The sequence below is a fragment of the Hyaloscypha bicolor genome, assembly GCF_002865645.1.
Source record: "Hyaloscypha bicolor E unplaced genomic scaffold K444scaffold_60, whole genome shotgun sequence".
In the NCBI taxonomy this organism is placed as follows: Eukaryota; Fungi; Ascomycota; class Leotiomycetes; order Helotiales; family Hyaloscyphaceae; genus Hyaloscypha; species Hyaloscypha bicolor.
This window is the reverse complement of record NW_020194562.1, coordinates 76,046-102,447: the sequence shown is the minus strand read 5'-3', so window position 1 is coordinate 102,447 and position 26,402 is coordinate 76,046. Positions and strand designations below refer to the sequence as shown.

Here is a 26,402-nt window from a genome sequence, read left to right as displayed (position 1 = left end):
TCCCATCGAGACCTCGTCGCCCCAAGATATAAAAGGGGGCTGCTTGAACTATCGTTCCTCCTAGAACCATCATCAACAGTCCCCAACAGCTTCAAACGTTGGAGGGATAGCAATTCACTACTTTTTAAATCGGGTCCCAAAGACACTTCTCTGACTTCATTATGCGAGCCACCTTCGGTGTCTCTCTAGGCCGTAGCCTCTTCGCCTTCGCCTTCCTAGCTCTTGCCTTGACCGGTTTCCTGGCTCAGGCTGCCGCCCTTCCTCAGGACCTTCAAGATCCTGACAAAGAAGTCGACCTACCTACTGAGGATCCGGGCATCGACCTCTCCACCAGCGGCCCCACCACCATCATTGAGGACGACGGCAGCACCAATGGCACTGTTAGCGCACCGGCTGTAATCAGCGTCCCCCTGGCAGCCCTCGAGGGATCTGCTGTGCCCCAAAGCATTGTCGACGACGTCAAGAAGTCGCTTCCTCAGGTACTGCGTGATGAGGGTCTCACCGATGTCGAAATCGCAGGCTTGACAGAAGCTGAGATCGCCGAGATCCTAGGCGCCCTTAACGAGTTCTTCCAGAACGGCGAGGGCCATGATGGCTCGGATGATGACGCGGTCTTAAAGCGGGACTGGTTGACGGAACGAGGAGTTGCCGATTGGATCAAAAGACGCATTTGTAGAGCCTTTGCCCGAATCACACGCCCAGCCTTCATGGCCGCCGCCGGCTTGTTCAACCTAAAGAACACGGGTTCTGGAAGCGGTATCTTCCATTATCAGAAGTTTTTCTTGTACCCTCTTCACAGGGCCCTCTTCGACAACAGGATCAACGTTCGAGTCTACTACAAGGCAAATTGGGTTGTTAAGAAGTTCTGGGGCTCTGCTGGCGTCGCATTCGGCAAGAAGATCTACATCCGCAAGAGCTACGAGGCCTGGTCCAGCACGAACAGCCAATTCTACACCCAGGTGTCCCTGCTCGCTCATGAGCTTCAGCACACCCAGCAGTACTACAACAGGCACTGGAGCATCTGGGACTTCGCCTACCACTACTTGTACAGCTACTGCCGCGCCGGCTTCAGCTACTCCAAGAACGCGATGGAGGTTGAAGCCAAAGAGGCTGCAAAGAAGATCTCCAAACTCCTGAGCACTGGCAGAGGATTCTTCCACTATTGGAGGGTGAAGGCCTTGTACAGTAAGCTCGGCTACCCCGTCGAGACTTCTTACCGCGACGTCAGGCCCGACCTCCGCGAGCTCAACTTCCAGAAGGGCAAGATGCAGATCGAGCACGACAAGAACCCTGACTGCTACCGCTACAGGGTTGGCAGCAGCCCCTGGACTACCTGGGACTGCCGCAGGCTGTGATCGAATCGCTTTGGGGGGAGTCGTACGGTACCAAGGAGAAATGGTAGTGGAGTAGGAGTGTTGCAAAGGTGTTGTCGGATTTCTGCCTGTACCTGTAGTTTCCCATCGTTATTATTTCCTTGCTTGCCTTAATCTTTTCCTGATCTCTTTTGTCGCTTCTCTCGGTTTCTCGGGTCTGGGCCTCCTTTTCTCTCGCCGACTGCCGCCGGTTGGGCTAGCAAGGGGCCCCACCTTTTCTCTTTCCTTGGTAATAGTTTCGAGAACTACAGTAGTTGAACAGGGTTTAGGGTGGTCATGTAACTAGCCATGTGATAGGTCTAATAAGAGTGAATTGTCTGCTTTAAATTCTGTAGTTTTCATGCGGTCGGAGAACTGCTGTGAGATGAAGGGAGAACTAACTGGTGAATTCTTCTTCCGGAGATTAGGAGCAGAAGATGAATGACCAGGTGACTGCGCCGATGGTCCAACTTGAGGGCAGTGAGACCGAGAAACTGAATAAAAACCTTGTACGGCAAGGTGATGCCGGGCTAAGAACTTTGAGTACGAAGATTTGGAGCACAGGATGAATGACCAAGTGGCCGTACTGCCAGTCCAGGGGCAGTCATGACGAGATCCAGTTACCTGGAAGCGTCCTTAAGAAACATCGACCACGTCGTCTTTCACGAGAGTCCAAGAAAGAATCCCAAGAATCTCATTGCTCAGAATCAAAAGAGGCATTCAAGATAGAGAATGATATTCAGATGGGACAATTCAAGGATAGAGACGACGAAACACTCCAGTAGTGCTGGCAATCTCGCGCTTGCTTCGAGCCTTTCTGGCATTGAGTGGCATGTCCGCAGATACCCACACGCTTCTGGGGGTTGGGTTCGACGAGTTCAAGCTGAAGAGCAAAGGACCCCCCGTGAACGTAAGCCCTCACTAATAAGTTTGTTAGACCAGTAATTGAAAGCCATCATATCTCCATCGTGTCCCAGGTTGAGAAGCTAGTGCACCTCTATATTCTCCTTATGTCTGGCAAGAATAGTTATTTTCGGCCGTTACAGTGCCAGCCGTGAGCACCCCGCTTTTGCTTCAACAGGCGCTTTTTGCAAGTCGTAATAGGACAATGTTCCCAGGCAACAGCGAGCTGTCATGTTGGATGCCGCATTCGGTCGATGGCGTGGGACAGCTGGGGCAAGCTTCATCAACGGAGTTTTCCATATGTGCTTGCAACCCTATCTACGCCCAGCTAGACCAGGAAGCCTGCGCAGGGAGATGTACCGCTGAAGCCTGCTGGAACGGGCGTAAAATTGAATGAATGAATGAATCGATCGATCGATCTGAGCACTCTGCCTCGAAACGCGGACGACTCAAGCCGTCTGCTTGCCCAAAGATAATGTGGCTCCGATGGATGATTATGGCTTGCATAATTGGCACATCGTATATGTAACTCAAGCAACCTCAAGGCTTCGCCTATCTTTGCGATACACATTTCTCTGTGCACAGCCGGCATAGTGGCCACAGGAGGGTTGCTTCTCCATTGTGTTTATTGGTCGATTAGCACTTGTGGCTTGTTGCGCGATTGGGCATTCAAGAGGTGTCGGCAGCATGTCTTAGGCCTGCCAATTGAGTAAGAATTTTGATCACGAGAAGAGTCAAGTGGCTGAGACTAGCGTGGTGACACGGAACCGGGAGGGGTGTGCGATAGCCTCTTCAGTTGAAGACCGCGCTTGTGTTATCTACCTCTGAATCAACTCCCCATATCCTGGATGATTTTGTCCATAGAGCCAATGTCCTGGCCTGAAGTGTAGCATGGAGCCATTGTCAATCGCCACAGGGGCCGCTTCACTCGCAGCTACTGCCAGCACCGTAAGCTAGCCTCATCCAAGGGGAAACACGTGGCTAACACTATGACCACAAGCTATTGCTATGGATGAACAAGCTCATCAAGGACATTAAAAATGTCGATAACAAGCTCACTGCACTAGTGAGGGAGATGACTACCCTCACTGGCCTTCTCACCGCGGTCGAGAGTACAGTCCGCAAATGTTATTCCCAGTCCTTGACGCTGGCGCACCTCGACGAGAACATGTGGAAGCGAATGGACGACATAATTCTAGACTGTAAGATTGCTTTGGAGGGGCTGGACAGAGTCCTCTTGAATTTACAAAAGCAAAACCCGCCAACTTGGATGAAGCTTCTGAGGAAACCGAGCCTGCACTTCCAGCTTAACAACCAGATGGACGATATATCGGACTTTATGAACAAAGTCTACAAGCTGAATTGTGCGCTTCATACCTCCATTGCGGTGGTAAACATGTAAGTGGATCATGACAACCTTGTGACGATTAAGCTAAGGCGCACCAAGCTCGCTCTCGTTTCGTGCCAATACCTCTCAAGATATGATGTTTCGCGAGCTGAAGAGGCTGAAGAACCGAGTCGAGGAAGCGTTAATGGCTTCGCAAAGAACCGAGCACGATGCCGATCCCTTTGCTTCCAGGTTGACTCGCAATCTACACGGCTTGGCAAAAGCAGCCCAGGAGTTTCATTATGCCGCAAGTTCTACAGCAAGCACACGCTATGAAGCCGGGGACCAACGTTCCAGCCGGACGCCGCTCAGCACATGGAACGGGAGTGATTTCGGGCCCTTGACCGATTCTCAGCGAGAGAGAATTAACAGGTGGAATAACGACATGGGCGCGCTGGAGGAAGTACAGGAAGAAGATATCCTTTCGAAAGATGAACGCTTATCGACAGATCCGTCAACCGCGATAACGACTCCGGACCTCGATGACCAGATCGATAAATCCCACAAAGCGAGGACAGAGGTACGAGAAAACGAAAACGAGGATGGTGATGAGGAAAGTGAAGATGACGGCTCCGACATTGAACTAGACTTTCTGAGAAATTTTGATGAGCTTGCTTGTTCTAGCTTTCTTCGGAAGGATTATTCCAAGGCCGAGCAGTTCCTTCGGAAAGCCCTTGAGCGCAACACTGGGGAATCTTCGAATGGAGAGCACTTCAAGCTACTCCGTATTCGGCTTGCAATCTGTTGCTGTCTGCAGGAGAGATGGGAATTGGCGGCAGGAGCTCTGTCAGCGCTGTCGAAATCAAGAACTGCAAGTAACCTACCTGTTTTTGATCTCCTCCAGGCTATATCACTGGGATACTTGGCGAACGATAGATTCGATGATGCGTACCGCGTTTGTAAATCCGCTCTGCAGGGCAAGAAGAGGGTCATCGGCAAGGACAGTGACAATTTCCATGAATGCTTGTCGATCTTGGCAATGATATACGAGAAGAAAGGAGATCCACTGGAAGCAGAAGCCGTACGACTTTCGATTCCCGTCGAAAGGATGCTACAAAAGAATACCGTGTCTGGCAAGGAGTATATTTTAGCCCACCCGACTCTAATCAAGTCTGCTTTTGGGGAAAGGGAAAAGGAAAAGATGTCCACAGATCAAACAAAGAACGAAAGCACCGAGGCTACGCGAAGTGGCGAAGCTCACGTTGAGCCTGATCGGTGGGAAGACCTCGTGCCAAGAGCTGCGGTTGATGGTACAAGCCGTGCAGCGAGAGATGAGCGATCTAAAGCACCTATTAGTTCGACAGATACCGGGAAAGTATTCCTTCTTCAAAGTACAGGAACAGAGGATCTTATTCCTCGCCAAGGGACTGGACCTCGTTTTTCGAAGGCCGTAAGTGACGAACACTCTGGGAAGCAGGTAGGGGAATTTGATAGTGGGAAAGAAGTCGCCGTCGACACAACGGATGCCAGGGGTACCCCAAAGAATGGCGTTCCTGCTCCGAATATCTTGAGGCCAGGCTCCAAAATCCCCTATATGGAAGCTCTTTACGGTAGATGGCGCTGGGAGGACCTGCTACTTCCCCCTTATTCGGAGCAAGGGGCCGAAGAAAACAAAAATCCGGATTGGTACTCGACCCTTGAAGTCGTTGTCGATGATATTGACAGAGGCGACAATGAGGAAGCCCATATTGACGTCGACTTGGCCGGAAATGCTGATGCCTCAAATCCACGATTCCGATCAGGTACCTCCGGAGGGAGCTCTTTCTACTCGGCCATGTCCAACAACGTCGCAGCACCAGAGCTGGTCGTAGGAATTGACTTTGGCATGACATGTACAGTCGATCCTGTGTTCTTTCCCTGATATCTCTCTAACCTTTCTACAGTTACGAGTGTCGCATTTTGTAATGTAGCAACTGGCGAGCAAAGACCTCGATGCATTAACAAATGGCCAGGAAGAGGAGGTTCAGTGGTTGACAAGGTTAGATTTGATAATAAATAATTCACACGTCATCTGAGTCATAGTCTAAAACAGCAATGCAGGTCCCGACCATTCTCGTTTATCCCAAGAATTCCAGTACCCCATCGTCGTGGGGTTTCTACTCCGAGCATCCTAGCGAGGTGATGAGTCAAGATAAGGACTGTAAGGACTGGTTCAAAACATATCTAGATGAAGAGAAGCTTCGAGCGGCTTTGAGAGATCCTAACAAGCACGGCATAGCGCCAGCATCAATCCAAGAAGTTGAGAAGCTGCAAGTACTACGCTAAAAACTCGGAATTAATACTTACTAATGAGTCATTCTTGCAGGTGCCGCGATTTCCTGGGCTTCATATATCAAACGATCCGGACAAAGCTGCAAGGCGAGCTCGCCAACTTATGGGGGGAAGCACACATTGAATTTATTTTTAGTGTACCAATGACTTGGAAGCCAGGTCCGACTATTGAGCGATACCGGTCGATTGTACGACAAGCAGGCTTTGGCAGCTGTCCCAATCATCGAGCGGAAATTGGGTTAACTGAAGCTGAAGCAGCCGCGATGCATACTGCGCGAGAGTTCCCAAGATTATTCAAGGTACTAATGTACCTCCCAGTCTATATCCAAAAATTATCTAATAGATTAAATAGGAGCGCGATATCTTGCTGGTTTGTGATATGGGTGACGGAATGACGGTAAGTGGTCCATTCTATACTTTGTACTGTTTTTATTATAGAGTATAAAGGGCATTAGCTTATAAGCGGAACTAGGATTTAAGCACCTTTCGCATTGCTAATATGGTTGGCGAATCTCTCAATCTACAGCAGATAGACGCTATTCCCTGTATGTTCGTTGCTTACTTGTTTTTCTTATATTACTTCCCGCTTTTAATTATTTTTATAGGTATAGCAATCGGATTTTCATATCTTGATATTGCTTTCATGGATAGCGTAAGGCAACGGCTATATCTCGCAGATCAGATTATACCTACAGGACTTCGGCTGCAAGAGTTCGACGAGATAGCGTTCGAGATGGCGAGAAGTAAAGAGTACCAAAATGAGAAGTGTGAATACGGCTGGGATAACGACACGGATTTTTTTACCGTTGCTGTGCCACGGCTCCGACAAGACTATTCAAACCAAGACGCATGGATTAGTAACGGAGAAATAAAGTTTAGAAGGTAGCGTATTCTATTATATCTACTTGTTCCAGTGTTACAAATTCTAACTTTGCACTAGAGACGAAATACAAAGTTACTTTGAAATACAGGTAAACTAATATGAGACCGCTGATAGTCAAATATTCTAATATATTTAGATTGCAAAGCTTTTCCACATCCTTGATAAGCAGCTTATACGTTTGCAAGAGAACTTTCCAGATGAACAAGTTGTAAGTGGGTTGAGTTCTACGGCGTATCGTGCAAATACTTAACAAATGTATTTAGGCTCATCTTATACTCTCGGGCAGCTTCGGAAATTCTCCCTACGTATATCAACGACTTGTAGACCGATATGGAAATCCCCTCTTCCTAAATACTCCATTACTTATGATAAAAGTGTGTCCGGAGCCACAACTCATGGTATGCAAGGAATTAGTCGCCGATAGAGTCTGTAGACTAAAGGCTCGCAATTCCGCACTACAATAGTAACATAGTCGTCCGTTATATCCCATCCAGCTCCCTGGAGGCACTCAGGGGGCAGATTTTGCTGTTTTCTCTATATTTCCATATTCCCCTCAATTGGAGAAAACCATTCCGGCTTAGCTCTTACCCAGTAATCTTACAACCATACGAAGGGTAAAGATGTCATGGGTCCTCTGATCATCTTGTAGGATGTTGTATATAAGATTTGTGGAAAACCCATCGTTGTCTGCTATTCGGCGAAAGAATTATTGGACGGCATGCAAACAATTTCCTTCGCTCGAATTGTCACCACAATAGAAAACAATGTGCTTAGCAACAATGAGCTCCTGGATAATCCAGATTCTCCACCAATACTCGCGTACCATCAATCTCCCAAGACTTTCCAACATGCGCGCCATGTCTAGATTTGAAAACCGGTCGGTAATTCACACCCTTGACTCGCGATGTTCGTAGAGCTCTTCCATAAGCTGAAATGCCAAGTGGCTATTATCGTAGCTTTCCCCAAGCCAGACGACAACTTCGGTGGCCTACTCATAAATCATCTTCATCTTGGCAACCTGATGGTTCCGCTCCCCATCACTTGACTGGTTGATGCAGATAACATTAATCTATATGACCAGTGCGACATTGTCGGACTGGAATCGATTCAAAGCATGCCAAAGATTTTGCCTTACTTCGAAACGACACCCATTGAGGTATATCGTGTGCCTGCGATCGAATGCACCACCCCAAGTGTATGAGAGTGCTTTGTAAGATGGATGATCGTCCGGGTTGGCGTGAAACATTGGACTTCTCCCGAATTATCCCAAAGACATTTTTTCGACTTTGTCTTGGGTGGAAGAATGCGGAGGAGGCGTATCTGGTTTGAAAGCTGGTCGAGTTCCTCGTAATTGAAGACCGCAACTTCACCTTCAGCTGTGCTCTTCTCGTGCACAGGGGGCATAGTAGAAGTACAAAAACTTTGCGTTTATGGAGAGGGATCAAGCTCTAGATGTTGGGAAGTTTTGGGTTAGAAAGGCTGCGGATTCTAAGTTGTTTTGTTCGAAAAATCTTAACTTTATCAATGCGTTGGCATGGGGCTCTGTGGCGTTTTCCCGCTGCTTCAGCCTCTATTCCGCCACTACCAACCTCACGTCCATATTCCAGGCTCAGTCTATCACAAGAGGTCTACTCCGCCCTCCTGACCAGAAAATCCATCAACCCGCATTTCTCCCCCAAATAAACACCGACTCAGGCGATCAGCGGTGTTGGTGGGCCACAAAAATAAATCTAAGCGAGACCAGGGTGCGGAGACAGGGTGCAGAAGCACTCATTATGAAGAACTATTCTTAATGTTTAACTTTGAAGTTGAAGATTCGTCGATGCGGAATTTAGAGCCCAATACAGGACAATTTACTTCCTGTCAGCATTCGGCGTAAGGCTTGAGACAGACTAAGTTTGAACGAAGCTTGACATGATATCAATGGATCACGAATTCTGTCGCAGAGCTCCCATCTATCCAAGACCCCCGGAAAAATTTCCTCGTTAGGCACTCGGAAACGAAAACACAGTGTTTCCGGACAATGTCCTTACTATCATCGCTACCACTATCTTTCGCAGCCCCATCTTCAACAGACTCTCTCTGCAGCATGCGAAACACGACTTGTTGGCTGCGTGAATGAGAGGGCTGGGACCGAAGGAGGCATATCTCATCGCCAACTTGGGTTGACGGTGATGTTAGGACAAGTTGAGCGGCATTCCATTGTTCTTTGGACGGAACGGCTGCTTCTTTTGGAGAAACTGGGGCAGCAATACAGTATTTCCTCCCATGAAACGGATTCGTGTCCTTGGCTAGGCTCTCTCCTTCTACGGGCCAGGGAAAACTATTTGACCTCCAGGGGTAAATAGCCTTGACGAGATTCAACATAGTCCAAGGATGCACCCTGGAATTTGGAACGGACAATTTCCGCATGTCATTGAGGAAATTATCCAATCCGGTGATAGATTTAAGGCCTAGTTTGAGTAGCAAAGTGATCCACTCATCAGTGATGGCCTTGGTGATAAGTTTGAACACAGACATGTTTTCTGCTGCCTTCTGAAGGGCAGATGAAAAGCCAATGTGCCCGAGCCAATCAGTGATGATGAGATCAATTTTCGGTGGAAAGATTCCATCCTGGTAGTTATGGGCTGCGTCTTTCCACTCCCACGAATTGAATTCCGTAAAGAGCACTTCCTCAAGGAAGCGCACATGGTGTGCCCATAGATCAGGATATGGAATGACACCTGGGTCGCCAAATACCACATCGCCCACCAAAATGACCTTTCCCACTGTTTCCACCAAGCAGGTTATGGTTGTAGGATCTTTAGAAGGGGACTCAATAGGAGGAAGTATAGGATCAGGGTCGAAGAATCCATCCTCCTGATCGTAGAGTCGACAGATATCGTAAAGAGAAGACATAGTCTTTGGCTGAGTCCAATCCGGCACCCATGATGGGAGGTCGGGAACACCAGGAGATGACACGTTATCAGCAACTTTGTCGAGTACAAAGTCGCCGAAACTGAGCAAGTCCCGAGCAAATTCTGTGAAGGCTTGGGCTGCGCTAATGGTGTAGTCCACTCTGTAGGTACCGCAGGCAAGACCAACATGGCCGTACAACATGTCTCGGGCATCAGAAACTCCCATGCCTCTTCGCGTCCGTACCAATTCGACCAGTTCCATTGTTGCTCCGCGCTTGGAGCCTTTCCTTAAGTATTTGTCTCTTGTGTCGACCATTCTTCTGAACTGGTCCTTGGCCTGGACTGCGGCTGCCGTGTCAGTTCTGACAACGGAAGTGCTTTGCAATATGAGGGAACTCACTTTGCGAGACATTGAGCTCCCCACTAAATTCCGAGAAGAGTTTCGATGCTATCTCACTGAATGTGTCCCATTCGAGGCGCACCTTTCCAAGCTGAAGCCAGGGGTCGCGGGACAGAACAAGCTCCTGAAATACCCAAACTCGTGTGAACCACGGCCGCTCCAAGACATGTAAGAGGTCTCCACAATCAATATCGGTAGATGGCGTCCCATGTTGGCTTGAATCTTGATCCAGCAGCAAGTGAATTGCTTCAAATACAGAGTAACCCGAGCCCTACTCATAATCCCCAAGGTAGATGACAGTATGGTGAGCAGTAGCGTAGATCTTTCCCATCTGTTGGACCTGTTGATTTCTCTCTTCCGTGTCGGCTTGGTTGATACAATGGCATCGACCCATAGTCTCAGGACTCGGGTCTCACCCCGCTCTCTGAGATGCAGCAAGGCTGAATATAAGTTCGCCGTCACCTCGATTGGAGTGTCTTCTACCAGAATTGTCTTCGTCGAATGCGCATCGCCCCAGACATATGATAGTGCCGTATAATGCTTCACGATTTCGCGCCGCTCCTCACTGAGCATAGTCATCTCGATAGAACATCGGATTGGAGCCTTATCGTCGTCCGCTGGATACAAATTCAGCAACCTTATCTCATCCCATCCAAGACCTAAGTATTCGAACCCCGAGCGGGGTTGAGGGCCAGAGGAATAGATTGGACCGAATACTGGGCGAGACATTCGGACTTTGTTTTTAGTTCTTGTAGTAGATGGAGTGAAATTGAAGTTACAGTTGCAATTATGATCGATCTAAAAGCCGCTTCGATGAAACTTCGAGAGTGCGTTTAAGTAAGTGTAACGAGCCTACTACTACTAAAGACAGTTCGTGAGAAAGTCGGCCTGACTTTCCTCTTTTTGTCCGTGCGTCATCCGTGCAGTGCGCTTACATAACCTAACAACACGCCCATGTGGCGTTGGGCCATGTGCTAACTGCGCGTCGGTGTGTCGACGTATTTCGTGAAACTAACGCGTTAATAAACATGGTTTGATTCTCGGCCATTTGACCCATTCTATTATTCAACCACTACAAGCGAACCAGATTTGCTTGCCAGCATTGTAATGGGGATATAAAACAAGTAGTAATATAGAGTAAGAATGGGCTTCCACAGCGTGGAATCACAGCGTACGAGTGAGACGTGGAATTAAGGAGTGAAGGTTGGTTTGTTTCTAAGAACCAAGAAGGAGAGAGGGGTAATATAAGCGGACTACGGACTAAACGGAAGTCCGGGGGTCACATGACAGAACCACGTGACCAATAGAGGTAAAATCCCCACCACAGTATTAGTATTAAGTTTTGCTTAAAAGAACTTATTATTATTTACTATTTATATTAATTTGCCATTATTACTACTATAAATAACCTTTATAACTATTTTTATACTTAATATTATCTAAGTATTTTATAATATTATATTATTATAAAGTATACTCAAATTTTTTAAATAAAGGCCGATTTAGCTTATTATTCTCCTTAATTTGACTAATTAATTTATATTTATTAGCTTATTTATAATAATTTTTTTTAGTTAAAATAACGTAGATATTTAAGACATTAAGATATATTCCGCAAAAAATTACTATAATTATTAATCTGGTAGCAGACCCTACCCTTAGTAATTGCCCGTTTTATATAGTAAAATAAGAATCCTAAGCTATAATTAGCTCATCTAACCCTAGTAAGGGGGTTAGTACAGGCCAGTTTGCCGTAAAACGTGTATTATAAAACGCAATTCCCATAATACCTGCTATAAGGCCTTATAACCGCTAGAACGAGAGCTAGAACGGGCCGAGGTAAAGCATTAGGTTATAGGCGAGCCTTTTAAGTACTTGCCTATATAATAGATACTATAATAGGGATTTAATTATTATATGGTTTCCGGATCATATATAGGCATTTAAATATATGAGAGAGGGTAAAAAAAAAGTAATAAACTAAGTACTTAAAAGTAAGAATTTTAATAGTAATAAGAAATAAAATAAAGGTTAAAAATAAGGGGCTCTAAAATATAATATATTAGGAAAGCTAATTATATATATAAATAGAAGTCTTATATAATCCCTTAAACTAGTACTAGTATACCTGGAAAGCAGAATATATAATAGTAGTTATAAAATAAGAGAAAAAAAACCCTATTATATAGCTTTCTCTTATTATTTATAATTACTCTCTAATTATAGTAAAGAAAATACCAAGCTTATATAAGTATAAAACCTATTAGAATCTAGAAACTTAAATAGTTTCTAAAGAAACCTATAACCTATATTTTTAAAACTTTTAAAACTTTTTTTATTTTTCTATTTTTCCCTAAAAAAAGAATATAAAAATAATAATAATAATTATAACGGAATTATATATATCTTTTATAACTAGTAAAAGCTTATAATAAAAGAAAAAGGCTATATTCTAATAGCTATAAAGAAATAATATTAGTTTTATTTCCTCTAGTATTTAAGATATTTATTTATTTTTTTCTTTTTTTTATAAATAAATATCTAAATATAATACTTTTATTTTCCGGGTTTTTATATATCCTTAATTCTCTTATCTTTCTCTTTTTAAAGCTACTATTATCTCTAATATAATAGAGCTAAATATTTTATATTTTAGCCTTTTTTCTAGTTTTATTTAATATTTTATTTAATTCTTTTACTTTTTCTATAATAATATTATTTTTATATAAATTATTTATAAATTATCTTTATATAACTATTTCTAAAAGAAGAAATCCCGTAATAAATATTAAATAAACTTTTCTATTATAAAAGTTTTTTATTCTTTATTTATATTCGGCTTTTATATTTATTAATTATTATATTTACCTTTTCTAATAATAGTAAATTCTCGAAAGCTAATAAATTTATAAAAATTAATAAATAAGCCTATAGTTATATTTCTTATAATATAATACCTAATATCCTTTTTCTAATAATAATTAAAAATAGTATTATTTAGTAATATATATATAACAAATATATTTCTAATTATTTTTATATAATTTCCTATTTATAATTTTCCTTTTTAAATAGATTTTAAATTACTATTTTAATTATTATATTATTTTTTTTATAATTATTTATTACTTATAATAATAATACTAATAATAACTATAATAGTACTAGCTAGGGGCCAAAAAGAAATAGCTATTATATAACTAGTTTTACCTAGCTAGTTAGTATTTTAATAATTTTAGCTAGTATTTCCCTCCTTTTATTTCCTTTCCTTTTCTCTTTCCTTCTTTTCCTTAGCTTAGTATTCTTAATATATAGGATTTTCCTAGATCTTTAAGCCTTTATACTATTACCTTAATCCCGCTATTATATAATACTAAGCTTACTTAACTTGGCCTATAAAGGCAATATAATACTACTAGCAAAGGACCCGTACTTGTCCTTAGGGAGCAAAGACAAAATTCCGCTCCTAATATTTAGTAGGTAATTTTCCCAAACTCAAAAAAGAAAGATATATTCTCTAAGACCTAATTAACCTTGAAGCCTGGCTCTTAACTAGAGTAAACGATATTCCTTATCCTCTATAATCTAGTTAATCTCGGAGTCTGGCCCTTAACTAGAATAGATAATAACCTAATAGTTAGTCTTCTGCTAACTTAAAAGAAGAAAGATTCCTGTCCTTTATAACCTAGTTAACCTCGGAATCCGGCCCTTAACTAGAGCAGATAATGCTTCCTTAATATTAATAAGAGTAAAAGAACCGGCACTTCCCTCTAAGAATTAGTAATTCTCCGATTTAAAATAAGAGATATACTAATTGGTTTCAGGTTCCCGATTTAAAACGAAAAAAACCCGGTAATTAGTTCTAGTTTACTAATTTAAAACAGAAATAACTATCTCATAATTACCTCTTCCGTAATTATTCCTCCTTTAATTGCCTTTTTCTTATTTGCCTCCTCCTTATTTACCTCTTATACGGCCGCCCCTCATATAATACTACTACTTCTCTGATTTAGATAATTCGGATAATCCTACTTTAGGAGCTTATTTATAATATCTTCCTACTAATAATTTATTATCTAAAAAGACCGAAAGCTAATAAGATCCTAGTAAAGCTAGCTCTAGAGCCGAGTTTAAATCAGATACGGAGGCTAGTTCCGGTTCTATAAATAATTTAGATAGTTCTATAGATAGTTCTAGGGACAATTTGGACTCTATAAACGATTTTGGGTCTAAAGCTAGTTCTAGAGCCTTAGGTAAAGGTAGAGGTAGCTATTAGTCAGATAATAACTATTAAAAGCTAGCCGTTTTAGGGATTTTATTAAAACCCTATTTCCTTTATATACCTGAATAAGGATATTTAGATTTGGTTTCCGAGAGGGTAATATAACGGCGCTAGCTAGGGGCTAAAAGGGAATAGCTATTATATAACTGGTTTTACCTAACTAGCCGGTATTTTAGTAGTTTTAGCTAGTATTTCTTTCCTTTTATTCCTTTTCCTTCTCTTTTTCCTTTTTCTCCTTAGCTTAATATTCTTAATATATAGGATTTTCCTAGATCTTTAAGCCTTTATACTATTACCTTAATCCCGCTATTATAATAATTATACTTATTTCTATATTTAAAAACTTAAAGCTATAATTACTATAGGCTTTAAAGTTATATATACTAGTATTTAAGCCTATATAAATTACTAAAAAAACAAGTTCTATTTTAATAAATATTACTAATATTACTTTCCTAAAATACTCTTTATATTTCTTTTCATAAAAATTTCCCATTTCATATATTAATAAGAAATTCAAACAAGTAGTATCTTAAGAAGAAGCAAAATAATTTTTATTAAAAGTACCTATTACTTAGCCTTAAATTACAAGGAAAATAAACTAATAAAAATCAGGTATAGGAATTAATATAAGGGCCCAGACTTATTAAGTTTCTCTGAATTATATAACGAATATATAAAACTATCGGGATTCTTATTACTAAAACAAATCACTTGAAAAGGCCTTAATATAATAAAAGCTATATGTAACCCCAGGTAATATACTTTAATTTTAACTCTAAAAATACTAATAGCTATAACTATTAAAGCATTTCAATAAGACCCGACTTATTATCTCACTCAAGTCTATTAATATTACGAACCTTAGTACTAATTGTCTCTTCCGTCTCTTTAGGAATACAAGCTAATAGACTATAGATCTTATAAATAACGGGAACGCTTTCTATACAACTCGGAATACGGGGTTCGAATTAAAGATTCCTGGCCAGGAAGGTGTAATGAAAGGGCGTGGGATTTTTTATTATGTGCGTAAGGATAGAAAGGCTAGTATTTTGATAGCGTACGAGGATCCGACACCGTTTGTTGAGATGGCTATAAAAGGACAGATATGTCACGATTCCCAGATGCCAGATGCCTCCTAGACGCACGTGACGCGGCCGCCTCGCTAGGGAAGTATGCTTGGAACGCACTGGAGATATTTAGAAGGCTAAGCCCCTTCGGGACTAGCGCACTGTGGGGTGCATATATTCCCTCGAAGCCTCCTGTATTCTAGTTTTCCCTTCCTTAGCTTTGAATCGTCTTCGTAAGGGACCTTCTACTTTGCTTTCCAAGCCCTGAATGCCGTACCCGTGACAAGATGGCTTAGACTAGGTAAGAAGCCTAATGTTCGTTCAAAGGACTAAGACTGTGTGAAGTAGTCCTGGAGTTCTCCAGCGGCGCATAGGCCAACGTACGGGCGCAGACGGAAACACGTGACACCCGTAAAGGACACGTTGAAGATCCTCAGGTAAGATAGGCAGAAGTGTGCCAAGTACCAGGTTACTGAATTACCAGGTGAAAGTCACGTTACGTATGAACACAAGAGATTTCTAGAATTACGTTCAATTCCAGAAGAGAAGCGTGAAGCTCGTAGAAGCTTGGGAGCGAGGCTAAATACTCCTTAGCGCCATAATTAAGCGAAATGTGTGCCTAAGGCTCAAGCGAATTTTCCCCCTCACAATGTACGCAGTTCTAGACTTTACATATACGGGTGCCGGAACTTATGTTTTGAACAGTAATCGAACCGTCTTGTGCTTAGACAGCCTCTGTATCTTCAATCAATCATTAGCATTGACTACAAGTCCTGACACTAGCCACCCCGAGGATGTCCCCCAAGGCAAAACCGGAAGGTGTCTGGGCCGACCAGCCCTTCAAGCTCCTCGACACGCCTGGCAAAGACAAGCCCGTAAGTCCCACTCCCCCACCCTTCCCGTTCCGGCCCTCCTCCCAACCGGCTAACCCCTCTAGCTCTCCAACCCCGTAATCTACGTTGCCTCGCACATGGCCCTTGTGCACAACACCTTCATTCGCGCCCTTAATAGCATATATTTGCACGCCCCCCTCATCGCAACCAGCAACAAGATCCTCTCGCGCGACCTACTGAGCTACTGCCAGTGCTGGGTGGCGCTGGTGGCCCTGCATCATCAGACCGAAGAGAAGTTCCTCTTCTCGGCCTTCGAAGAGCGGATTCCCGGCGCCAAGGGGGTTCTGGCTGTGAACGTGCAGCAGCACGAAGAGTTCCATGATGGCCTAGCTGCATTTGAGAAATATGTCGATAGTGCTCTAGCGGGGAAGGAGTCGTATGACTCCGAAAGACTGCTGAAGCTTATTGATGGCTTTTCGGAGCCGTTGATGACGCATTTCAATGATGAGATATCGACGCTGATGCGATTAGAGGAAACGGGGCAGGGGAAGGATGTCATGAAGGTGCACGAGGAGTTTGAGGTGATTGTGCGGAAGGATATTGATGGGGTAGGTTTTCCTCTTTTCTACATGCCCATGTCGACTAGTTCATATAGATTTATGCCTCCCAACGTGCTAACACATCCCAATAGTCAAAAGTCGGCCCAATGACGCTCCTCAACGCCGACAAGACGTATGAGGGCGGCAAACATCCCTTCCCCGTCATGCCCAAGTTCGTACCCTATCTGATCAAGTACCTGGTTTCGCGTAAGTACGCCGGTGCCTGGAAATTTGGCTCGTGCGATTACTGGGGGCAGCCGGTCACGCTGTTCATGAATACCCTAGAGGGGAAGAAGGCGCTTGCGGTGGCGTAGGTAACTTTGAGTGGGGAAGGGAAGGGAAGGAGAGAAGGGGCGTGGAGGGGGAGGATTGTACAACTCGGCCGGTGATGTGGGTTGTACGGGGCTGCTTCCTTGCTTGCTTGCTATGGCAGCCAGCATTTTTTCTTGATGCCTTCGTACGCGCTTACTATCTGCATCTCACCTACGGAATGCCACAGAGTGTAAATATTTCACAGCCTTGTCGGTTACAAACCTGTTCGGCAAACTTGATCAGAAGGAAGACTTTCAGTCTCCTCGATTCCCATCCTTGAATACTTTCTCTCATAGATCAATCATAGTAATAGAAGCAGACTTCCATCTTTCAGAATTAATCTAGGGTTTTCCAAAGTGAAGGAATTACCGCATTTCTTCTAGTCCATCTTCCTATATATATTCTCCCCATATCTGATTAATCAATCTCCCCAGACTGATCTCCCCAGATTAACCTCCCCAATTGTATCTTCCCAATAATCAACCTAGTCATCCGAGGCGTTCTTGAACTGGCTCGGCGCACTAATAAATTCCCTCCGGATCTTGTTGGCAAGCTCGATGACGGCGAGGAAGTCGCTGGCGCTGAATCTTACATGTTTTCAATCCTAGTAAGCCGCTGGTCTGTTGGGATTCTTTATTATGAGATGGGAGTATTGATGAGGAGAGGTGAAGCGCTGAGGTAGTGAGTCAAATCAAGTTTGAGGAGTTGATTCCTAGAAATTTCTTTCATTTACAGGTTCACAGGGAAAAGAGGAGCGGCAGTCGATTTTGAGTCTCGAACATACTACTGTATTGTCGTGAAGATTGCGAAACTATTCAGAAGATCTGTGTTACTCAAGGCCATGCTTCGCAAAGCCGTGGTTTCTCCTTGCATGATGCGTTTGTCTGAAGGCATAGACAAATATATAAGAACAAAGTGAAGAAGAATTGAATCTCCTAAGGCTCCCCAGCAACCACCTCCTCAATATTCTTCACCACATTTTCCATGGAGTCAAAAGTAGCCATTTCAGCCTCCAGCACTAAGGATCTTTCCTTATACTTCGGCCCCGAAATTACCTCGTCCACAGCCGCCAACACAGCTTCTGGAGTTGGTGTCGAAGTCTTCAAATTCACAGCAATACCAACCCACTCAACTCTCGCAGTAATCTCAGCCTTGTCTTCCGTAGTACCTCCAACGACCAAGCGTACGACATTCCCAACACCATGCTGAAAAGCACCATACCCTCCATTCGTGACAAATACAGCCCAATGAGGCAGTACGTCATCGAAGGGAACAAAGCTACCGACGCGAGCATTAGCCGGGACCAGCGTACCTTCCGGCACGGTAGCACCCTTCTTCCCTAATGCAACTACAACAATGATGTCCTCTCGATCCTGAAGACCAATCATTGTCGGGACAATTAAGTCCGAGAAGTTCACTGCGAGGGATCCCTGAGACACAAGGACAGCTTTCTTCGATTTGTTGGTGATAGTTTCGTCCCACCAGGCTGGAGGATCGGAAAACGCATCGCGATGGCCCTTAGGAAGACCGCCAGAGAATATGATGCTTGGCGGAGCGTCGCTTCGGGGATACTAGACGGAAGGAATACACATCTGCAGGAATCGACAGTGTGGGCTCCGATAAATTATCGATCGAAATTATCGATTAGTAATCGTTATCGGCTAAGCGATCAATAAACGATCGATATCGATAATTATCGTCGATAAAAGTGGGCCCAGCCATTAAACGAGCCCCATTACGGCTTTCTAGTTCAATTATAAACCGATTAGTATTAAGATTAGTATAAAAGTATACTATTATTACTATACTATTAGACTTTTTAACTTTTTATTTAATAGTCTATTATATAATATAGACTAGCTAGTATTTAATCCAGTTATCGATAATTCCATCGATAAAAGTGGGCCCAGCCAGCTATTAAGCGAGCCCCATCACCTCGATAATCATCGATAAAAGTGGGCCCAGCCAGCCCTTAAGCGAGCCCCATCGCCTCGATAATCATCAATAAAAGTGGGCCCAGCCAGCTAGCGAGCCCCAGTACATAAACATCTCGCTTTCTAGTTCAATTATAAACCGATTAGTATTAAGATTAGTATAAAAGTAGACTATTATTACTATACTATTAGACTTTTTAACTTTCCATTTAATAGTCTATTATATAATATAGACTAGCTAGTATTTAATCCAGTTATTAATAATTCCATTAATAAAAGTGGACCCAGCCAGCCCTTAAGCGAGCCCCATTACCTCAATAATTATTAATAAAAGTGGGCCCAGCCAGCCATTAAGCGAGTCCCATTATATAAATATCTCGCTTTCTAGTTTAATTATAAACCAATTAGTATAAAGATTAGTATAAAAGTAAATTATTATAAATATACTATTATACTTTCTATTTAATAGTTTATTATATAATATAGACTAGCTAGTATTTAATATATAATACTAAGATTTATATTACTATTTCTTCTAAAAAAGATTAAAATTTTTATACTCTCTTTTATTCTCTCTTTAATATATAATAGTACTTTATCTTTTATTATTTAAATATAGCTTCTGAATCTGCCTTATTAATCTATTAAGCCTTTACTAATATAGACTCAACTTAATTCAAATCTGATTCCAAATAAAGAGAACTTATAAGAGCTATTTGGGCTTATATTTATCTCGGGTATCCAGATATAAAAGAACTACCTAAATACTACTATTATCTTTCTTATAAAAAGGAAAATCTACTAAATATTTATTTGACTTTAGTCTTTACTAATTAATATAATTATCTTAAGTTAGTATATAATATTACTATTAAGAGCGAATTAAAAATTAGTTTACTTTAATTAAAAGTAATTAACTAGCTATAATAGCTTTATTTATAAGTAGAGTTATCTAGCCAAATAACTGAAATTAATATATATATATCTTTTAATAATATCTTAATTAGGTAGTAATTTATAAAGCTTTAATTTCATTAATTATTATCTATAATCTATCTTTTTAAGTAATTAAATAGCCCGAATTTCATATCTTTTATTAAGTACTTAATTTAGAATCTTAGCTCTTTCTTTCTATAACTTACTTTTATATAAGAAAAAAGTTTAGGAAGTACTAGGTTAGCTTAAAGAATATTATATAATAAAAACTCTAGTCTATAGTTTCAAGTATTTATTTTACTTTTAATATCTAAACTTCTCTATAAAAATATTTTCTTTTAGGTATTATTATATATTTTATTAAATAATAAGATAAGAATTATATAAAGGCCCTTCTAGCTCTTTATATAATACTAGGTTATTTAGAAGAAGACTAATTTATAGTTTTATAACCTATACTTTAAAACTATAGTATTACTAAATAATTTAAAGCTATTATTAGTAATAATACTAATATAAATAATATATTATATTAAGCTATTTAGACTTATTTACTAAAGGAAAAAGAATTAAAATAGAATACTTTATAATAGCGAATTCATTATTTAGGATATATTATTAACCTTTTTATATAAGCCTTTTTATTTTATAGATAGAGAATTAGAGGCACTTAATAAATAAAAGAATTTAGGAGATTTAGAAGCTCTATTAAGTAATAAAGAAAAACAAATAAAATTTCGACTTTTAGAACTATTAGGCTAGTTTTATAATATTATTATATATATTCGTTACTTTTCTAGTCAAATTACCAGATTTAAAGCTTTTACTAAAAGAATAATTTCTTTTAATAATTAGATATAATAGAATAGCTAATATATAATACTTAATATTACTTTTTAGTAATATACTTATCTTAATATCTATTATAAGAAATATCTTACAGATCTAAAATCAGATTATCTCAGTTCGGAAGACTAGAGAAGGCTTTAAATAATTTCTATCTTTTTTAAACTATTCTATAGAACTACTTTTAAGATTTAAGAAGATATTATAACTATTAATTGGGTACTTTTTATAATAGATATTTTAATTCAAGTATTTAATAGATTACTAGTAAGTAATAATTTTTATACTAATTTTTATACTAATCTTTATACTAATTTTTATTACTTGAATTAATAATACTAACTATAGTATAATAGAATATATATATAAATAATAAAGACTTTTATACTCGAATCCGGAAAGAATAGAAGGTTTTTAATATATATTACTATAAGTCTAATAATATACTTCTTTATACTACTACTCTTATACTTTATCTAAATTACTATATAAAGTATATTAGAGCTAATTAGAAGAAAAAATAGGTTTAGCCTATTTTAACTAAAGTTAAAAAGCTTTAGGAGAAATATTAAGATTAGATATTTACCTCTAATAGTTTAATACTAGTTAAGGAGATTAAATAGCTAGTAGAGAGAAAACTAGATAATTTTAATAAGATTACTTAGATATTAGGGAAATATATATAGCCGGCAAGTTAAGATAAATATAAGAATTATTATTAGAAGAAGCTATATAATATTAGAGACTTATTTATACTTTAATAGTAATATTAAGATATATAAAAAAGGTATTAGCTAAAGCTCTTATTTATAGCAATTAATATTCTCTTAATTCTAGTAATAAGTATTAAAGTAAAGTAAATCTTTTTAGATACTTACTATATAGTATTATAAAATAGAACTTAAATAATAGCTAAGACTTTAAAGATAGTAAAATACTTGAAATATTAGAAAAGAAATAGGATTTTAAGTATTTTTATTAATACTAATAAGAAATAGTAAAATTAGTATAAAAATTAATATAATTATAATTGTTTTCTTTATAATTTATAATTACTAGTATTTTAAAAATATAGTATCTAGTTAACTACTACTTTTACTAAAGAAGTTTCTTAAATATTATTAAATAGCTATAATATCTTCTATAACCTATAACTTAGAGTTAGATAAAAAGACGTATTAGTATAAGCCATTCTTTAGCTTCTTTCTAATATATACTAGTAGTATTACTACTTTATAGCCTTTTCGAGATTTAGTAAAGAAATAAAAGCTAGTAGTATTTAACTTAGCCTTAAATTCTGGCTACTAAATAATAGAACTAGAAAGATTAACCTATTTATTATTTCCCTATATCTAACTAGCCAAGTTTCTCTAAATAGCCTTTTTATCTAATATAAAGAATTTAGTAGAACTAATAAGTATAATATAATTACTATATAATAATTAGTAATTAATATAAAGATAAGTAAAATCTATATCTACTATATAATAATCTAATTTTATAAAATAAAAATCTCTTTTTCTTTTACTAAGTTTTCTATTATACTATAAACTTAATATACTTATATTTCTATTTTAGTTAGTTTTATACTAATCTTTATATTAATTTAAAAAGAGGTTATATATTTTAACTAAAGCTCTTTATATACTATTAGCCTTTTCTTTTATTTTATTCTCTAAAACTCGCTTAATTTCTTTCTCTTAATTAAGCTTTTTCTTAGTCTTTTATATTTTCTTAAACTATATATTATTCTTGGAATTATATTTAATATCTTCTTATACCGGATTACTATTATCCCAAGCTATATATAAGCTACTATACTTACTATAGTCAAGTAATTATTTAACTACTTTCTAATTCTTTTCTTATTATTCTCTAAAGCCAGATTAGTATAAAGATTAGTATAAAAATATTCTGAAAATATCTCCTTAATTTAATACTTATAATAGACTTCTATACTATTTCCTACTATCTTAATAGTAAAGTACTCTTATATACTACCGAGCTTACTATCTTATATTTTACTATTATAATTATACTTTAATCTATTACTTTTACTTTCTTAATTTTAATATAAATAGGGTTTTTTATAAGAGCTTTATTATATTTATATACTTTTATAGTATTTGGGTTTTAAGACAAATCTATTAGTACTTTTCTCTTATAAGTAATAGTACGGATAGATCTAATAGAAGAGGCTAGTTAAGATACTATATTAATATAGCTACTATTCTATAATATTATAATTAGTATAAAAATTAATATAATATAAGTATAGAATTATCTTAAGCTCTAGAAATAATTTAATAATAATTAGTAATATTTTATAATTACTAATATATTTAGTATACCAATTATAGTTTATTATTATAGAATATACTATAACAATAATCTATATAGAAATTAATAGATTAATTAGTATATTAGAATACTAACTTATAGGTTATAGTATAGAGTTATATAGTAATATAATTAAGTAGTTAAGAAGAGATTAAAAGATAAGTAAAGTAAAGTAAAATAAAATTAACTTTATAATATAAAATAATTTACTTTTAAAGTATATAAATTTTTTTTAAGCTATTATCTTATTCTTCTCTATTACTTTACCTTAGCTAATATCTTTCTTTTAACTATATTACTTTAACCCCTTAATTAATCCCTTAATTAACCCCTTCTATAGTATATCTCTTAATTTATATTAATTACTATATTAATTAAGATATAGTAATTATAATCTCTAGTTAATGATTTAACTATAGTATAAACCAAATAAACTAATAGCAAGTATATTACTTCTAGAAAAGCTCTTGCAGGCAAGGCTCTAAGAAAGACACTTAGTAGAAAAGGCTATATTTCTACTATTATATAAAAGAGAAAATATAGGTTCAAATCTAGTAGTTAGTTAATTAGTAAAAATATTAGTATATTTACTAACTGGATTTATAGCTAAGGCCCTTTAAGAAATCAGAAAATATTAAAGAAGTACTAATTTATTAATTTCAAAGATACTATTTTATTAATTAGTAAAGAAGATTTTAGCTTAAAAAAGTAAATAAGATATATATATCTAAGCTTTGGCTTTATATACTTTATAAGAGTCTGCAGAGACGCTTCTTATTATAGAGTTTGAGTATAAGTTATTTTTCTTAATTATACTAATTTTTATACTAATCTAATTCTAGTAATAAACCTTATAGCTATTTATATAAAGCGGATTACTATCCAGAAAAAGGATATAAAGCTAGTTTAATAAATAAGATTAGGAATAATAGGCATTAGCAAGGTTGGCGAATGCCTTATAGCAATACTATAGGGTAGTTAGTTTACTTGGGTTACTAGCAAAGTAACCAGGTCAGGCGTTAGGGAATTAACCTTTATATCTAAGGCAAAGCAGTTAGCTAGCTATTAGATTAATAAAGTAATAACTCAAATTATTACTTTTTTAATATATCTCAAATTAGTTATATTCTTTAAAGAACTAGTATAAATATTAATTAATTAATTAATTAATTAGAACAGAGAGCAGGAGGGGCAGATTCTGCCGGGCCCCTCACCGCCTAGAATAATAATTATCGCCAATTATCGATAATTATCGATTATCGACAAATTAGCGCGATTATCTAATCATCGCTTATCGAGCTTATCGGAGCCCACACTGGGAATCGATCTGGCAGACGGTATCCAGCGTCTATAAGAACTGCAATCCTTCTCGCCTTGCACCTAAGGTTTCCATGATTTCCAGGAATGTAGCCTGCGCTTTTGCAAACAGCTGCTCCTGAATGCCTTTGTTCATTGCCTTGTTTCTCTCTCGGCCCTCTGGAGAGCTGTCTGGTGGGAGACTGAGGCCGAAGGGTAGGCAGTCGATGCTTGATTGAGTGAGGGGGACGATTCCAAGGGAAATAGCTGCTGTGGGGCAGAGACCGGGGGCACCAGCCATTTCTGGCAACGATCCGTAGAATATGCCTTCATTCAGAAGAATGATCGGTCTGCTAGGGTGCCTTTCTTTGTGGATCCTCAACGCGGTTTGCTGAGCCTCGTGTTGGTATGGACTTAATGAAACATTCCTCCAGATCAAAGGCCAGCTGAACTGGGCCTTTAGGCAATGTCTCCCTAACCGGCCATCTTTCGTCGATCTCTGCTTCGGTGTAGTCGCCGTATCCGGAGAGAGGCACAAGTGATGCGCGGATTTCTTCGATGATTTTGCGATACGCAGATTCGGTTACGAACGTAACTTCGTAACCACGAGCGATAAGTTCTAGAAGTCGTCAGAAGAGTTTGATCCTAGACCCAGAGGACTATGATTTCTGGTTTGGAGTGGGATAACAATGGTGGCAGGAAGAGCTTGCCTTTGCCAATTGCGCGAATTGGCATCAAATGGCCATATATCGGCGTACAGCAAACAAGAATGAGCGGTTTGATGCTCGCTGCCATTCCGAAGGATTAGTGGAACGAACGGAATATAATGGATAGTTTTATGTTTTCTTGAGTATACGTCAGAACGGTATAGTGAAGAGGCCGGAGGTAAGTTCTCCTGAGTTAGAAGTGTGTGGGGGTGGAAATCAGAACCTGCTCGCAGCCGGGTACTGAGTTTAATACTTGTGCTACCGTCTCTTGTCTGCAGATGCAGGGACACGTACCTTCGGGCCTTACAAGTCTTCGCAAGCATGGGTAAAACCCAAAGACTTCTATTTTGTGACCCTGGGTTTGTCGTGGGATCACTGATTCATTCTCAATTCTCGAGAGGCCGCGACCCCTTGGCAGATACCCCTGAGGAATATTAACAGGGGGCTTCTCGCTTACGAGCCTGGTCGCATAAGCCTGTGCTTTTAACGATGTTTTCAGGCCTCGCCAAAGGCAAGTCATTCACTTTACTTCGTAATAATCAAACAATTATAAACCACAATGTCTTAAAACTCGAGGGTATTAAACAAATGAATCTATTTTTAGTTTTAAGAACTTATTTAAAGTTTTTGCGATATAATTTAAAATTATTAAAGTTCTCTTCAGGGCTCTTTTGTTAGCAAATACGCTAAAAGCACAGACTTATGCGATCAGGCTCGTTAAGCAAGAACTCACCAACCAGCGTCGCTCTGCCTTGTTACGGCCAACCGTAGCAGAGTGGGGGTCTCGGAGGGAACTTGGAACGAGGGGTATGAGGTGGGTGATATTGCGATGATAAAGCCTTCAGGTAAAGCCTAACTGCAAAGTGTGGTCTAACTCCGTTACACCTTCCACGATAAAGATTGTTTTGCTCCTTCTTGAGATGCCATTTGCTTGAATTTCTCGTCGATATATGGAATGGGAAATTTTTATATAGAGAGAAATATAACAAGCAGCAAGTTGGAGGTTTGAAGCTCTTCTGGATCGAGAATCTTATATCAGCTGATATCAGATATATTATTAAGTAGCTAACTAGACAGATACAAGATATGTTATTACGAGCCTGCGATCATGGGTCTGTGCACACAAGGCATTTTTCATCAAAAATCACGAAAGT

General features: G+C 39.1%; 6 protein-coding genes across 6 annotated transcripts; 3 read left to right on the top strand and 3 right to left on the bottom strand.

The window, feature by feature from the left end:
- Positions 1-161: 161 nt before the first annotated feature.
- K444DRAFT_721415 (uncharacterized protein) lies at positions 162-1,711 on the top strand (the record flags this gene model as incomplete). Its single annotated transcript, XM_024888520.1, has 1 exon — positions 162-1,711. One exon carries the CDS (start codon positions 162-164, stop codon positions 1,353-1,355), a length of 1,194 nt encoding a protein of 397 aa, XP_024737213.1. The 3' UTR covers positions 1,356-1,711.
- Positions 1,712-4,485: 2,774 nt separating this feature from the next.
- K444DRAFT_663152 (uncharacterized protein) lies at positions 4,486-7,661 on the top strand (the record flags this gene model as incomplete). The annotated part of the gene is made up of 11 exons (XM_024886792.1): positions 4,486-5,474; positions 5,526-5,620; positions 5,683-5,891; positions 5,948-6,212; positions 6,266-6,310; positions 6,386-6,458; positions 6,519-6,795; positions 6,854-6,884; positions 6,933-7,004; positions 7,060-7,194; positions 7,446-7,661. Exons 1-11 carry the CDS (start codon positions 4,622-4,624, stop codon positions 7,659-7,661), a joined length of 2,271 nt encoding a protein of 756 aa, XP_024737212.1. The 5' UTR covers positions 4,486-4,621.
- On the bottom strand, positions 7,509-8,233 carry K444DRAFT_390194 (uncharacterized protein; the record flags this gene model as incomplete). The annotated part of the gene is made up of 1 exon (XM_024872430.1): positions 7,509-8,233. A coding segment is annotated over one exon (373 nt), but the record flags the coding sequence as incomplete, so codon positions are not given.
- Positions 8,234-8,652: 419 nt separating this feature from the next.
- On the bottom strand, positions 8,653-10,249 carry K444DRAFT_390180 (uncharacterized protein). The gene is made up of 2 exons (XM_024872429.1): positions 10,094-10,249; positions 8,653-10,030 (listed from the first exon to the last, which is right to left on the bottom strand). The coding sequence occupies exons 1-2, from the start codon at positions 10,103-10,105 to the stop codon at positions 8,717-8,719; spliced, it is 1,326 nt and encodes a 441-aa protein (XP_024737210.1). The 5' UTR covers positions 10,106-10,249; the 3' UTR covers positions 8,653-8,716.
- A 5,878-nt stretch (positions 10,250-16,127) lies between these two features.
- K444DRAFT_652599 (uncharacterized protein) lies at positions 16,128-17,521 on the top strand. Its single transcript, XM_024885812.1, has 3 exons — positions 16,128-16,320; positions 16,383-16,886; positions 16,970-17,521. The coding sequence occupies exons 1-3, from the start codon at positions 16,240-16,242 to the stop codon at positions 17,189-17,191; spliced, it is 807 nt and encodes a 268-aa protein (XP_024737209.1). The 5' UTR covers positions 16,128-16,239; the 3' UTR covers positions 17,192-17,521.
- A 428-nt stretch (positions 17,522-17,949) lies between these two features.
- On the bottom strand, positions 17,950-25,336 carry K444DRAFT_652598 (glycosyltransferase family 1 protein; the record flags this gene model as incomplete). Its single annotated transcript, XM_024885811.1, has 4 exons — positions 17,950-18,749; positions 24,604-24,918; positions 24,956-25,160; positions 25,252-25,336. The coding sequence occupies 4 exons, from the start codon at positions 25,334-25,336 to the stop codon at positions 18,125-18,127; spliced, it is 1,230 nt and encodes a 409-aa protein (XP_024737208.1). The 3' UTR covers positions 17,950-18,124.
- Positions 25,337-26,402: the final 1,066 nt, after the last annotated feature.